This window comes from Sarcophilus harrisii, chromosome 2 (assembly GCF_902635505.1).
Source record: "Sarcophilus harrisii chromosome 2, mSarHar1.11, whole genome shotgun sequence".
Lineage (NCBI taxonomy): Eukaryota > Metazoa > Chordata > Mammalia > Dasyuromorphia > Dasyuridae > Sarcophilus > Sarcophilus harrisii.
In genome coordinates this window covers 501,673,207-501,688,704 of record NC_045427.1, presented here as the reverse complement: position 1 = coordinate 501,688,704, position 15,498 = coordinate 501,673,207, and the positions used below count along the sequence as shown (strand labels likewise).

Sequence of the window (15,498 nt, the reverse complement as noted above, 5' to 3'; positions counted from 1 at the left end):
GTATACATCAGTTTAGAAGCACTGAATTAGTGTGAGTGAGTGATCTTATTAGGGATAAATATTTAAACAGAAGAGAGAAATTACAGCTGAAAACTTGACAGCAAAAGAGAAAGAAGAAAGACTGTAAAAAACTTGTGAAATAAAAAAAAAAAGCATCGCAATGTAGAGCCTCTTAGTTTTAGGGGCAAGCAAACCTATGCATGCATTTCTGGTGTCTCTAAGGATCATAATATATTGTAAGGGCACTAAACTTGGAATTAAGAAGTGTTTAGACTTAAATTTCTCCTGTTATTCTTGCTAACTGTATGATCATGAATATGCCACCTAGTATTTTGAGTCTCCATTTCCTCTTCTATACAGTGGGGATAATACCTATAGTAACTACCTGAAAGGTAGTTTTGGAATCAAATCAAATAATTTATTTGAAGTGATTTTAGCATGTTAAAAGCACTAAATCAATGCCTCCTATTTTTATTATTCCTCAAAATCATTATGGTGTTTGTAATAATAATCATTAGTTATTAAGAAAGTTAAAATTTATTTCAAATACTAGAAAAGAGTGTAGAAATGGGGAAAGAGTTCTATTTAAAAGGGGTTTTTTTAAAGAAAATTTTGAGACTTAAAGAGGTTTATTGATCAATTTGTTCAGTTTTTTTCAGTTGTATCCAATTTGGAATTTTCTTGACAAAGATACTAGAGTGGTTTGCCATGTTTTGTCTCTAATTCATTTTAAATTTGAGGAAAGTGAGACTAATGTCTCTAATTCATTTTAAATTTGAGGAAAGTGAGACTAATGTCTCTAATTCATTTTAAATTTGAGGAAAGTGAGGAAAGTCCTAAGTGACTTGCCTAGGATCACACAGTTAAGTTCCTGAGGTCAGATTTGAATTCAGGAAGATGAGTTGTTCTTACTCCAGACCTGGCACTTTATCCCTTGTACCATCTATCTACTCAATTGATTAGTAAGACATAAGAGTTCATTAAGCATCTTATATGTCCTAGACAATATACCTTAGACAAAAATGACAACTGTAGTTCTAAAGAAAATTTATTTAATGCAGATAACCTAATTTTAAAAAATGGTTCTAGGTAACTGAGGCCTTACTTAAATACTCATGCTTCTATGGATATTTCCTTTACTGATACAGGTCATAATGTATCCACACCATATCCTATCCTCAATAAATCTTGTCTTTGTGTTCCTGGAAGTTCACTACCAGGGAACTACCCCATATATCGAGATTCTTTCAGTTTATTCCTCTTTCCCACCAGGTGACCAGACCATTTTGTTGTTTTTTTATAGACATCGTTAATACTGCTTCTCCTGTGTAATTTCTTGTTTGGAACAAGTTAACTCTATCCATGCCTAACATATATGTCTCAATTGTACTTTGGGTGATCTTCTACTATTATTTTTCAGGGTCTATAGTATTCTAGGACTCAACCAAATAATATCACTGGAAAAATATTGGTCTTAGAAATGGATTGATTCAAGAAGCTTAGGGTTATTGAAAGAACTTAATGATTTCCTAATCCACACAAATGAAGTTCTATTCAGGTCTAGACTCATCTCACTGTCCATTCATAGTAACTATTCAAAATATTTTCTTTTTGTTTCTGTCTCTTTAACTTTCTAGTGTGGAAATGTTTTGTATATATTTACATATGTATGTCTTATGGAAGCATATAGCACTAAGTCCTTTTTTTCTGAAATATTAAGAAATAATATTTTCATAGGATTTTGGCTAAAGTCATTGGTTTTACCTGAGTGAAAAACCTTATCTATGCTTGACAAAATTCCAAGCAAGCAATGTTCTAGCCCATAAAATCCTTTGGATTCTTTTGAATCAAAGACTTAATCTCAAGTAATAAATGTAATGCAGTTCAGACAATGACTTTAATTCCATGAAACTAAGAGTCTTAATCTTATTTATGGTGGTTGTTTGTTTGATGTCCTTCATTTTTGAAGAGGACTAAAATGATATCACTGTGTTAGAGTCAAGTTAGTGTGTCCAAATGTGGCAGATCATATTAATACTAGGTTGGACTGCTCTGCCACAGGTCAAACATAAATAGTTTCTAAGAACATTTGGGATGAATTGTCTAACTTTGTGCATTTTGCATTTTTTCTGATTCAATTCAATTTTGCTTTGCTCATAGAGCATCATTTCTAATGAGGACACAACATGCTGAGTGGTTCTGTGCCAGTGTCTCCCATGCCATACAATCAATTCTAAAGTTCTTAAGAGAGACCTTGAGAGTGTCCTTGTATAACTCAACGTAGCCTCCAAAGCAGAGATGTAACAAAGAATGGATTGATTCTCTGTTGCTTGTGCTAACAATTAACAGCAAAAAAAACAAATACTTTATCAGCCAGAACTATATCATCCACATGTGGAATCATTGATTATAGCAAGTGGAGAAATTTTGAATGCTGGGGGATTAGTTCACTTACCTTGGCAGTATACCTTCCAGGAATATCCACCTTGATAATGAGATTGACACACATGCACACACACACACACACACACACACACACACAATGCCAGAACTAGTTCTGTGCAGGCTCTGAAGGAAAGTGTGGAAGAGAAGAGGTATTAGATTGACTATCAAATTGGTCACAGAGTCATTGTTGTATGCCTGTGAAATTAGTGTCATGACAAGAAACTGAAGTGTTTCCATTTGAATTGTCTTAGGAAGATTCTGAAGATCATCTGGCAGGAAAAGATACCAGACACCGAGATCTTTTTTCTTTCTTTCTTGTTTAAAAAAATAATAGCTTTTTATTTTCAAAATATAGGCAAAGATAGTTATCAACATTCACCCTTGCAAAACCTTGTGTTCCAAATTTTTTCTCCCTCTCTTCACCCTACCCCTTCCTCTAGATAGTCAATTGGATAGTAATCCAATATATGTTAAAAATATGCAATTCTTCTATTCATAGTTCCACAGATATTATGTTGCACAAGAAATATCAGATTAAAAAGGAAAAAATGAGAAAGAAAACAAAAAGCAAGCAAACAACAATAAAAACGGTGAAAAGATTATGTTGTGATCCACATTCAGTCCCCACCATCCTCTTTTTGGATTCAAATGGCTCTGACTGAGGTCCTTTTTTGAACTAATGTATCAAACATTCCAAATTTACTGCAGAGAGCACAACTCCATTGGGCTTGCCACATTGTTTGAATGCCAAATGAATGCTTGACAAAAGGACTATTTTATAGAGGATTCAAACAGGTCAGGTTAGTGGTCAGAAAAAGATATACAAGGACATTCTTATTTATGGTAATAGAACTAAGAATGTACATGTCTTTGCTTAATTAAGATAGTTATCTGCTCAATTACATTGAAAAGATAATCTGTAGGGAAAATGGGTAAAGGAAAATTGTCCTTTCTTTATTCAGAGGAATCATCCTCTAATTTATCATTTATTAAATCAAGGGAGATGACTGTTTAATTTGGAGGGAACTCTTTATTTTCCAGGAAAACAGATACTTCTCCAAGGTTGTGCCAGTGCTATTAATAGTTCTACTTAAGCAAATCAAAAATCCTAAAATTCATCCAAATACTGGAAAATTAATAAGCTGTCTCTGATAGATTTGTGCTAAAAACACAGAATAGAGACTATTTTTTCTTATCTCATGGTATCTATAATCTGTATACAATCTAACTATATATTATTGATGAACAAACTTTATAAGCTGCCCATCTGTCTGTATATAATAGTCACTCTGGACAATATCTCTTCTTTATATGCTTTTACCCTCTGTGATTAGTTAGGGCATTTTCCCTTGAGAAATTATATGCCTCATTTAGGGGTTTCTGCAGTGTTTTTGGATTTGTCTAAATCAGCACAATGCCATTTACAAAAGGGAACATCTGGATGTCTTTATCACTTATAGAAATTCTTTTGCAATCTTTACTGCATCTCCTTCATGAAAGCATTAAGTATACATCTCTCTGTATTGTCCCTTGCTTGATATTAATGATCAGAGAGTCCTCAAATAAGGTTATCTCCATTCTTACACCTCTTAAAGAACCTTATATAATTTTGACTCATACAGAATTATGCCTTTTTTGACTAAGAGCCTTTAAAGGGGCTACTGAGGAAAATGGGATATTGTATTTACAAAAAACACTCAGAAAACTAAAGGACAAAAACTAATTTTAAACCAATCTCTTACATTGTGAATCAAATATATTCTGCATAAATCTGTTTGCTGGTTGATACAGTGCTTGGAGTGTTGAGCCTAAAGTCATGAAGACCTGAATTCAAATTTGGCCTCAGACATTTCCTAGCTTCATGACCCCAAAGAAGTAACAACTTCTTTTTGCTTCAGTTTCTTTCATTAAAATTGGAATGATAATTGTACATATTTCATAGGGTTATTGTGAGGATCAAGTGAGAGAGATAATATTTGTTAAAAACTATTTGTTTAAAGAAGAAAAAGTGCTTACTGTCTGTACTAATAAGAACTACATAAAAGGAAAAAAAAAATACCTTTTAGCTATAAGGATAAGGGAAGAATTTATGACCAAACAAGGTATAGAGAGGATCATAGGAGATAAAAATCATTACTATTAATGACATAAGATTAAAAAGGTTTTGTACAAGCAATATGAGTACAACTAAAATCAGAGGTGAAACATGATTAGAGAAAAAAAATCTTTGCAGCAAAATTCTGATAAGGGTTTTATTTTCAAGATGGAACTGATTTACATTCATAAGAATAAGAGCCATTCCCCCATTGCTGAACAGTTAAAGGAAATGAATAGGCAGTTTTCTAAGGAAGAAATCCAAACTATCAATGGCCATGTGAAAAAAAAATTCCAAATTACTAATTATTGGAGAAATATAAATTAAAACCCTCTGAGATTCCATCCTCACATATCAGATTCATAAAAATGACCAAAGAGAGAAATTCTGGAGGGGCTGTGTGAAAACAGGTTCATTAAGACACTCTTTGTGAACTTATGAACTGGTCCATTCCTTCTGGAAAGTAATTTTGGACACATAATTGTGTCCAAAAAGTTAAATAGTGCTACCCATTGACTCAACAATATCACTGCTAGATCTATGTCCCAGTGAGATCAAGGAAAGAGGTAAAGCACCCATACTTACAAAAATATTTATTGGAGAATGGCTGAACAAATTATGGTATTTAAATGTAATAATAGAATGCTATTGTGAAAATGATGAAAGGGATGGTTTTGGAGATTTGCATGAATTAATGCAAAGTTAAGTAAACAGAACCAGTGGAGTAATTTATATAATGGCAATGATTTTTTAAAAGACAAAACATTTTGAAAGACTTAAGAACCCTTATCAATTCAGTGACCAACTACGATTCCAGAGGATTTATGCTATTCATCTCCTGAAAGAGAGGCGATACACTCAGTTGAGTGTATTGAGACATAATTTTTTTGGACAAGGCCAATGTTGGAGTTAATTTTGCTTAACAATGCAAATTTGTTAACAAGGGTTTTGCTTTTTTGTTTTCCAATGGGGGTGAGGGAAATGGTGAGCGGAGTATGGAGGAAAACAGAGAAAATAGATAATTAAAATTTTTTAAAAAATAGGACATTGAATCTCTATATCCTTCACTCAGTTGTATAATGCTGGCCTTTTTTGGATTACCTTTACAAAAGCATGCCTCTTCTCTTCTAATATCTTTATTAAGGATGCATCAATGAATATAGTTTATTTTGATTTAAAAAACTTTAAATATAGATGGGGAAGTAGGTAACTATGTTTGGAATTAATAATCTTTATTTTTTTCTACTTCTTTTTTGCAACAACAGATATTGATACATAATTCACTGCAATTATTTTAATGTTAATCCTTTCAAAAATACTTGCCATGAACAAATAGGTGGCTGATGTAGTGGAATCTTTGGGCAGTCCCATTTTTGGCAATCTGATATTGGTTGTCCAAAATTAGAGAAGTTTTTGAGTTTGGTGCTGGAAACTTGATTGTCATATATCAGGAAGACAAAATTTGAATGCTCACTATCCAAATTTAAGGCAGATCATTTGGATGATGATAGTCAGAATGTCTTAGCTGACCAATTAACTCTCTTGTTAGCCAGTCAGTCTGCATATAGGGAACTTTTACAAGTGAGGAAAATTATTTATCTTCCCATCTGCCACATTATCTAGGCCATTGAAGGTTCCCAAAAAACATTTGTTGAAGGGGTGAATAAATTAATTTCATAGAATTACAGATTTAGAAAAGAGAGGACCTATAGACATTATCTATTTTGATCTCCCTTCTCAGATTTTATTTTGAAGATGGAGAAACTGGGGCTCAGAATAAAACTACTTGTCCAAGATGTGAGAGAGGTAGGATTTGAACTCAGTTCCTATGACGTAATAGACCATATTGCCTTTTCAACTTGTTTTAAACTAAATTTAAATACAAAACACATCAAGCTGTTACTGGGTCACCAAGAGATGTAAGATACTTGCCCTCTTTCTTTCTCACTAAGAAAGCTGTAAGCATATAATGACTGATCCCCTACAACTCAGTCCTGGTCTCAAAAGGGAGGGAATGAAGTACTTTTTCTCCTTATACTCTCTGGGAGAAAATCACTTATAGTTTAGACTTAGTTCATATATAGGGTTTTCCAAATTGGGGAGTAGAAATATACTCAATATATAATATAAATCATGTATAGGACAGTTATTTATTTCCTCAACAGCAAAGAAATATTTGATATAAAAGATTCACAATCTCATATAGCAAAAATCTATACAAGTAGCATTAGCTATTATTGATGATTAGATGTCCCTTCAAAAAATCAGATCAATGTATGATTAATTCTCCTTCCTTTTATTATTACTTTTAGGACATTTTTAGGCATTTATATGGCTATGACTAACCCCAGCAGCATTAAAAAGCTTTTTAGTTCCAGAATAAAACCTCACAAAACCACTTAAATGAAAATCAAATTAATAGCAATGATCATGATTATATCTGTTGATACTTATGTAATGCTTCACAATTTATGAAGTATTACTTATACTACAGATAGTATTATCACCATTTTATTGATGGGAAAACAGTGTTAGAACAGTTAAATGACTTGCTCATGTGGACATATCTAGTGTCAGAGGCAAGACTTGAACAATTGCTTAGAGGAAATGCATTCAGAATGAGGTTGCCTTGTACTAGAAGAACTTAGTAAGTTGTTATTTTAGAAATGTACTTCAAAATTGCTACATACCATGGTTGATTGAATGAAATAAATAACAGGTTTATTGCATATAATTGTAAAAGTAGTTTTGTTATGCTTTATAAACTAACTTTACATATAATTCACTCAATATTAATATCTTTTAAAACTGAAAGAAGTATCTTTTAGCTTTAAAAAATACCAGAAAATAAAAAAGCAGTCCTATTATAAATTAATTTATTATCTGTGAGAGTTTTGTTTTAAAAGAAAGGCATTTTTTCTGTGACAGGAGTTAAAAACTCACTTCTGAGAAAAGATAGTCCTGGAAAGATTTTATCCACGGAATCTAACCCTACTTCCAGCCAAGAATGGGATTTTGCTCTCCCCTAATTCCCTCAAGTATTAGCTAACTCTTCTTAAACACCTTTAATGAATCCACCTCCCAAGAGGAAGCATTCTGCTGTCTAATTGCTCTTGTTATTAGGAAACTAGTCACTTTACTTTTATGAGCTTCAAGTCAAAGTTCCTTGTTATTTTACCTCAATAATTATAAATAATCTCTTCTCTCTTCTTTGTGTGAAGAAAACTCTGGGCCTTTCAGAGCACCTGAGGAAAAAGCTATATTATTTTTCTCTTTTTAATTGTAATAAATTAACTGATGGTGTAAGTAGGGCAGTACTGCCCTTGTCTAAAATGAAATCTTATTTTGAGGGAAATACATAGAGGGAATTTGAGTGTTTGTTGGGAGCAGGACCAAGGAGGGAGGAAGTGAGAAAAACAGGGAAGGAAGTTTGAGTGTGGTGGAGAGATAGTTTGGAGGGGGAATGAGGCATGCATATAATGAAAATGACTATGGTTGGCCATAATTTCAAATTTATTAGATATCCAGGTGATGACAGTAACAGAGCTTCCATCTTTCCATCTGTTAAAATACTTTAAACACATCAGGCTTTATTGTATATTAGTGGTTTCTCATTTAATATTCTCATCAGTAGAGTAAGATTTTCTGTGCTTCTCTGATGGGAAGAGAGGAAGTCAGATTAAAAACCAACTGGGATTAGTTTTCTTACTTAGTAGGTTTCCTCCTACCATTTTTGCTCTCCTGCTTCAGGCAATATTTCTTAACTCCTTTATTGGGTTGTATAGAAAGATCAGGGAGGACTATCATCTCTGATATGTGGACTTTGTTGAGCCATTTTCAGGGCTGCTTATCCACCTTTTATGTCCACTTGCCACCCAACTTTAACCTATAGCTCTAAGAGACTGTAGTGGCCACAGCCTGGTAAAACCAACTCAACAGATGGGCTAAACCAGGTTGAGAGTAACCAGTAAGTCTTAAACCTGTTGGTGAATCATGGGGATGTTTACCCCAAGCATGTGAAGATTTTCCTTGGTGGAATAAGTAGATGAGAATAATTTGTTCCAGCAACCTTGAAGGCAGCAGAAATAGGTGTACTCTCATTCATTCTCTCTCTCTCTCTCTCTCTCTCTCTCTCTCTCTCTCTCTCTCTCTCTCTCTCTCTCTCTCTCCCTCTCCCCATCCTTCCCTCCCTCCTCCCCATGTATCTATGTATATATATTTATTAAGCATACTAAAAATATTAGACTGCACTGCTATTTTTAAAAAAATCATGGCTATTTTCCTTAAGATATGCAACAAAGAGGGAACTTTTGACCTAAAGTGTGTATCTATCTATATCTGATTTGATTTTATCTAACTAGGTAGTTTTTCATAAATGAATGAAAAAGCACTTATTAAGTGCTAATAATGTGGCAAACACTGTGCTAAGAACCGGGGACACCAATAGAAAAATGAATATAATTCTACTTTCAAAGTGTTCATACTCAAATGAAAGAGGAAACAAAAAAAGTTCGTCTGCAAGACCAATGGAAAGTTCTTAAAGTCCTTAGAGTGCAGTTAAGGAGTAAGTGGCAAGGGCCAGGGTTTCTCAGACTATGTATCCATTGAGATAATAATTTGTAAAGTGATTAACATAGTGTTTGGCTCATAGCAGACAAGCACTTGTTTCCCTCCCCCATCCCTTATGCCAGCAAATCAGATAACAGTGTTGGCGATCTTCAGGCTACATAGGAAAGCAGCTACAAGATAAGGTCTCAGTAGTCCTTCATCTCACTGGTCAGAATTAAGTTAGTGACTCCTATGTCCTCTAACCAGTGTGAGCAGTCAAGCAGCTAGATTGGTTCTGGGCAACCCTATTTGGGGAGGGCTTGAAGAGAGAAGGAAAGCAGGCAAATCACTTTTGGTGATGGCAAGTTTTACCACCTGGTCATCTCAGATGAGTTCTGGGATAACCCACAGTCAGAAGAGAGTGAAGGGGGAAGACACAAGTATCATAAGAAAGGATAGTATTGGTAGCCCAGTGAAGATCTCATAACTTGATAGGACACCGTAATTATGGAATTCCAATAGAGTCTCCAAAGCTTCATAAGCTCATAGGATTGTAGAATTCTAGTTGGAAAGAACTTTAGAAGCCTGATAAGTAAGATGTTTTATCTATTTATTCCTGAAATGACTTTTTATTGAATTTTTTGACCATTATTCAATGTCAGCTAAACTAGTATACAACTGGAAAAATATAATGATTAAATTTCATTTTAAAGGAGAAAAATGTTCAGAACAAGGAAATGAATGTTGGTTCCAAATGTAACATTTAGGCTTTACTCCAATAACTCCAAAGAATCAAATAAAGATGTTAAAAATCATTGCTTTTTTTAAATACAAGAAAAAGTTTAGGGATATCTGGGAAACTGGCAATCATTTCTGATCTTCCAAAGTAGCTTTAGGAGGTATGGCTTGGAATACAGAATGAAGCCACATCTTCTAGAGCTAGTAACTGTCCTTGTATGAGAAATAAAGTGTTTCATGAAGAAATGACTTGAAGCCACATCTTCTAGAGCTAGTAACTGTCCTTGTATGAGAAATAAAGTGTTTCATGAAGAAATGACTTGTATTAGAAGCTTACGTTGGAAAATCAGACGACCTGAATTCAAATCATGTTTTCATCACTTACTAACTACATTACCTTATTAAGCAAACTACTTGATCTGTTTAGGCCTCAGATTTCTTATATGTAAAATTAAGGGATTGAAATCTTAGGTTTTGGGCACTTTCCGTCTTTAAGTCTATGATTGTGTGATAAGCCTAGCTTACTTTATTTTTTGCCTAAAACTAGCTCTATCAACAGTAATGAATTGAACCAGCTACAACCAGCGAAAGAACTCTGGGAGATGACTATGAACCACTACATAGAGTTCTCAATCCCTCTATTTTTGTTGGCCTGCATTTTTGATTTCCTTCACAGGTTAATTGTATACTATTTCAAAGTCCAATTCTTTTTATACAGCAAAATAACTGTATGGACATGTATACATATATTGTATTTAACTTATGCTTTAACATGTTTAACATGTTTTGGTCAACCTGCCATCTGGGGAAGGGGGTGGGGTGAAGGAAGGGAAAAATTGGAATTAAGGGTTTTGCAATTTTCAGTGCTGAAAAATTACCCATGCATATATCTTGTAAATAAAAAGCTATAAAAAAAAAACTAGCTCTATCAGGAGTGAAAAGAATCAGGACTTCTTGTTTAAAATCCTAGCTTTAACACATATTTCTACAAGGTAGGGCAAATCACTTAATCTTTTTGAGGTTCACTTTACTCCTCTATGAAATGGGGATAAATAAAAAATCCATCTATAACATCCTTAACAAGTGATCATTTGCCCTTTGCTTGAAGAAATGTAACATTCCTCTCAAAAGTAACACATTTATTGCATTTTTGGATTGTTCTAATAATTAGAAAGTATTTCTTTATGTGTAGCTGAAATCTGCTTTTCTTCATTACTCCTAATTATATCTTTTGGGCAAAATAAATTTCATCCTATTTTTACTTAACAATCCTCCAACAATTTGAAAATAGCTATTATTTTTCTTCTCCATAATAATCATCCACAATTCCTCCAGTTGATCTTTATATAGCATTATCTTAAATCCTTTCCTTGAATTCTTTAGTCTACTCTAGAATGTTGTTGTTTATTCTAAGTTTTTGAAGAGGACTAATGGATATCAAAAGAATGATGTCTTAACTCTGATTACTCTGAAGCTTATCAATGTCTTTTCCAGATTATTGTGCTCAGATTTTTTTTTGTTAGTGTAGATAATTTATTTTTTATTCAAAAAAATTTTTATGATAGCTTTTTATTTTTCAAAATACAGGCAAAGATAGTTTCAACATTCACTCTTGCAATACCTTCTGTTCCAATTTTTTCCCCTTTCTCCTACCTATCTGTCCCCCCTAGAAGCAAGTAATCCAATACAAGTTAAACATGTGCAATTCTTCTGAATATTTCCATATTTATTATGCTATACAAGAAGAATCAGATTAGAAAGGAAAAAACAAGCAAGCAAACAGTAACAACAACAAAGGTGAAAATACTATGTTGTGATCCACATTCAGTTCCCATAGAGCTCTCCCTGGATCTAGACTGCTCTCTTCATCATAAGTCTATTGGAATTGGATGACTAGATTTTTTCTTTAAGTACAATGCATCAGAAATAGTCTTATCAGGGAATAGTCTTATCTTGTACTTATAAAATTGTTTTAGTGCATTAGTAAATTCTTTCAAGACAGGGCAGCGTCCTTCTCTCTTCTGACACTGCTATCATTCTGGTGTAGGCCCTGATAAATTTACTCTTAGATTACTGCAATAACCTGTTGGTTGATTTCCCTACTCTAGTCCCTCTTTCACTTCAGCTGTCAAAGTAATATACCTAAAGTGCTGTTCTGACCAAGTCACTTTCCCTATTCAGTAAATTCTGGTGAATCCTTATCACTTCTAGGATTAAATATAATATCCTCTGACATTCAAAGCCCATCCATGAAGTTAAGCCTTTGATGTTACTAGCACAAGACACTCCATTTCCTGTCCCTGAGTGTTTTTACTTAATGTCTCTCTTGCTTAGAATTTTCTGCCTCCACATCTCTGCCTCCTGATTTCCTTGACTTTCTTCAAGTCCCAGCTAAAATTCTATCTTCCACAAGAAATCTGTCCCAATTGAGTGTGGATCACAACATAGCATTTTCGCTCTTTCCTATTGTTGTTTGCTTGCATTTTGTTTTCTTTCTCAGGTTTTTTTTTTTCCTTCTTGATCCAATTTTTCTTGTTTAGAAAGATAACTGTATAAATATGTGTATATATATATTGGATTTAATATATATTTTAACATATTTAACATGTATTGGACTACATGTTATCCAGAGGAGGGGATAGGGGAAGGAAGGGAAAATTTGGAACAGAAGGTTTTGCAAGGGTCAGTGTTGAAAAAAATTACCCATGCGTATGTTTTGTAAATAAAAAGCTTTAATAAAATTTAAAAAAAAGAAATCTGTCCCAGTTCCTCTCGTTTCTAATGCCTTCCCTCCAATAGTTGTTTCCAGTTTATCCTATAGGTATTTTTTTCTGTACACAGTTGTTTTCATTTTGCCTTCTAAATTAAATTGTAGGCTACTGTAACCTTTTTTGTATCCCAGTGCTGAATGAGTCATCCAATCAATAAACATTTATTAAGCAGCTATCCAACTTCATAATAATTAATAAATGTTTATATATAATATCTATAATATTATTTATAAATGTTTATTTATACAAAGATTTTCTTTTGTATCCATAGAATCTAGCTCAGCATATTGGTAGGCACTTTATAAATACTTATTGATTGATTGCTTGATTTTTTTGAATTTACAGGTAAGATATTTATCCTTATTGTTTCATCTTATTCTATTTGGCCCAGCATTCTAAGAATGTTGAAACCTTTTAGGATCGTGGTTTAGGCATCTGAAGTGTTAGTTATTCCTCCCACATTTGGGTCATCTGAAAATCTGATGAATTTGCCATTTGTACCTCAAAGGATAAAAATGTTAAATAATACAGAGTCAAGCTCTCCTTTCACATCCTCCCCTCCTTCCCCTCCCCCCCCACTTACCTACCCAACCAGGTTGCTGTGATGGAAGTGCTTTGTTAACCTTAAAGAGAAATATTGGTAGACAGACTAGGAAAAGACACATTACTCTATATGAGTCTTATAAATTCTTTTCATTTTTACAGGCTGATTTGCTCCTCTTGTCAAGCAGTGAACCACATGGTCTCTGTTATATTGAAACTGCTGAACTTGATGGGTAAGTTGATATTAAAATCAGAAATTTAACTTAGTTGCTACACATATGGTATATGTCTGTCCTATAATCTATATAGACAGCTGCAATGTAATATTGGATTTGGGAGGCAAATTTATAGATTATAATATTTTATATCAGCCTTTAATTGTATAGTTATTTTGTTTCAGAGAGCATAATTTGTCTTGCATTTGATCCAAATCCATCTGATGCTAAGATTTATCTTCGTGTTTTATTATTTTTTTTAATGATTATTTTAAAGAGAATAACTCTTGGCAAATATTCAAGTATCTACAAACAGAAATGATTATATGTTACATTGTAAGCTTCCCTTAGTTACACTGTGTTCATGCTTAGATAATTCTTAGTTGTATGAGCCTGGGCAAGGTCTGCCTCAATTTTTTTCATCTTTAAAATGCAGATAATAATAGCATCTAGTTCCCAGGGTTATTGAGAGGCTCAAAAGAGGTAATTATAAAGCATCTCGTTAACTTTAAAAGACTAAGTAAATACTACTTATTGTTATTTTTGTTGTTATTATTTAAAAGATATAAATTAATTTTGTGAAACTAAGGATAGTCATCTTATTTGTTTCTATGTCCCTTCTGAACTATACGTCCCCTTACTTTCTGTATATTTTCCCATATACTGTTGTTATTTATATAGTTGTTCTTAGTGTATATATGCTTTTTTTATTCTTTCTTCACTCTATCACTTTATGTAGATTTTCATATTTGTAGTCATCATTTGTTTTTTCTTATGGTGAAATAATATATCTTTACATTTATGTAATACTCATTCATTCTCAAATTATGAGACTCAGGGACTATTTCCAATTTTTTGCTATTAAGAATATTTTAGGAATGTTTTTCTATAAAAAGATCTGAATCTAATATCAACAGCATCAATTTTGCATCTCTTCAATCAATATTCAATCAATATTCCTTTAAAAAAGATTAGATTTTTAATATTTTTGTACTTTTTTATATTTTATATTTATATTTGTATTGTTGTTTATGTTTATAGTTTGGCATATATTGTTGTTGCAATATATGCCATTATGACCTCATTTGGGATTTTCTTGGTAAAGATACTGAAGTGATTTGCTATTTTCTTCTCCAGCTCATCTTACAGATAAGAAAACGAGACAAAAAGGGTTAAGTGACTTGACCAGGGATCACACAGTTAGAAAGTATCTGAGGTCAGATTGGAACTCAGGAAGATGAGTCTTTCTGATTACAGTCTTGACACTCTTTCTATTGAACCACCTCACTGCCATCTATGGCAAATACGAGATTCTATATAAATATTCATTCCCTTCCCTTTCCTTCCTTGTAATTCTTTTTGGCTTTAAACATATTTAGGTCATTGGCCCATTCAGAATTTATTGTGGTTCTAGTGTGAAATATGGGCTTGATATAATTAATGAAATATTGTTGCATCTTTGCTCTATTGACCTAGATAGACCTAATGATGACATTTTCATTGTTGACTATGTAGCATGCTGTCTTGAGATATATCCTGGATTGTTTTGGATGGAGTCTTACCTATTGGTTTGGGAAAGGGCTTGAGTGTGATTTTTAAAAAATTGGTAATTAACTGAGGACACTAATGCATTGTTGGTAGGTTTGTGAACTGATCCAGACATTTTGGAGAGCAATTTGGAATTATGCTCCCATATATATAAAGTCATAAATATTCTTTGATCCAGCAATACCACTGCTATGTCTATATTCCAAAGACATCCCAAAAAGAGAAGAGGATCTATTGTACAAAAATATTTTTAGCAACTCTTTTTGTGGTGGTTAAGAATTGGAAACCAAAGGGATGCTCATCAATTGGGGAAAGGCTAAACAAACTATATTATATGATTGTAATGGAATAATTGTTGTGTTATAAGAAACAGCAAACAGTATGATTTCAGAAAAACCTGGAAAGACTTATGTAAACTGATGCATGAAGCAACAGAATCAAGAGAATGTTACAGTAACAGAAATATTGTTTGATGAAAAACTGTGAATAACTTAATTGTTCTCAGCAATGCAATGATCCAAGACAATTATAAGGGATTAATGATGAAGCATATTTATCCACTTCCAGAAAAAGTATTGATATTGATTGAGTGCAG

General features: G+C 33.1%; 1 protein-coding gene across 10 annotated transcripts in view; it reads left to right on the top strand.

The window, feature by feature from the left end:
• ATP8B4 (ATPase phospholipid transporting 8B4 (putative)) overlaps positions 1 to 15,498 on the top strand; it is a 355,835-nt gene that overhangs the window by 190,768 nt on the left and 149,569 nt on the right. For all 10 annotated transcript variants that reach the window (XM_023499838.2, XM_012545505.3, XM_023499883.2 and 7 more), the window contains one exon: positions 13,303 to 13,373. In XM_023499838.2, coding sequence (XP_023355606.1) covers positions 13,303 to 13,373 — 71 coding nt within the window. The remainder of the gene's footprint in view (positions 1 to 13,302; positions 13,374 to 15,498) is intronic.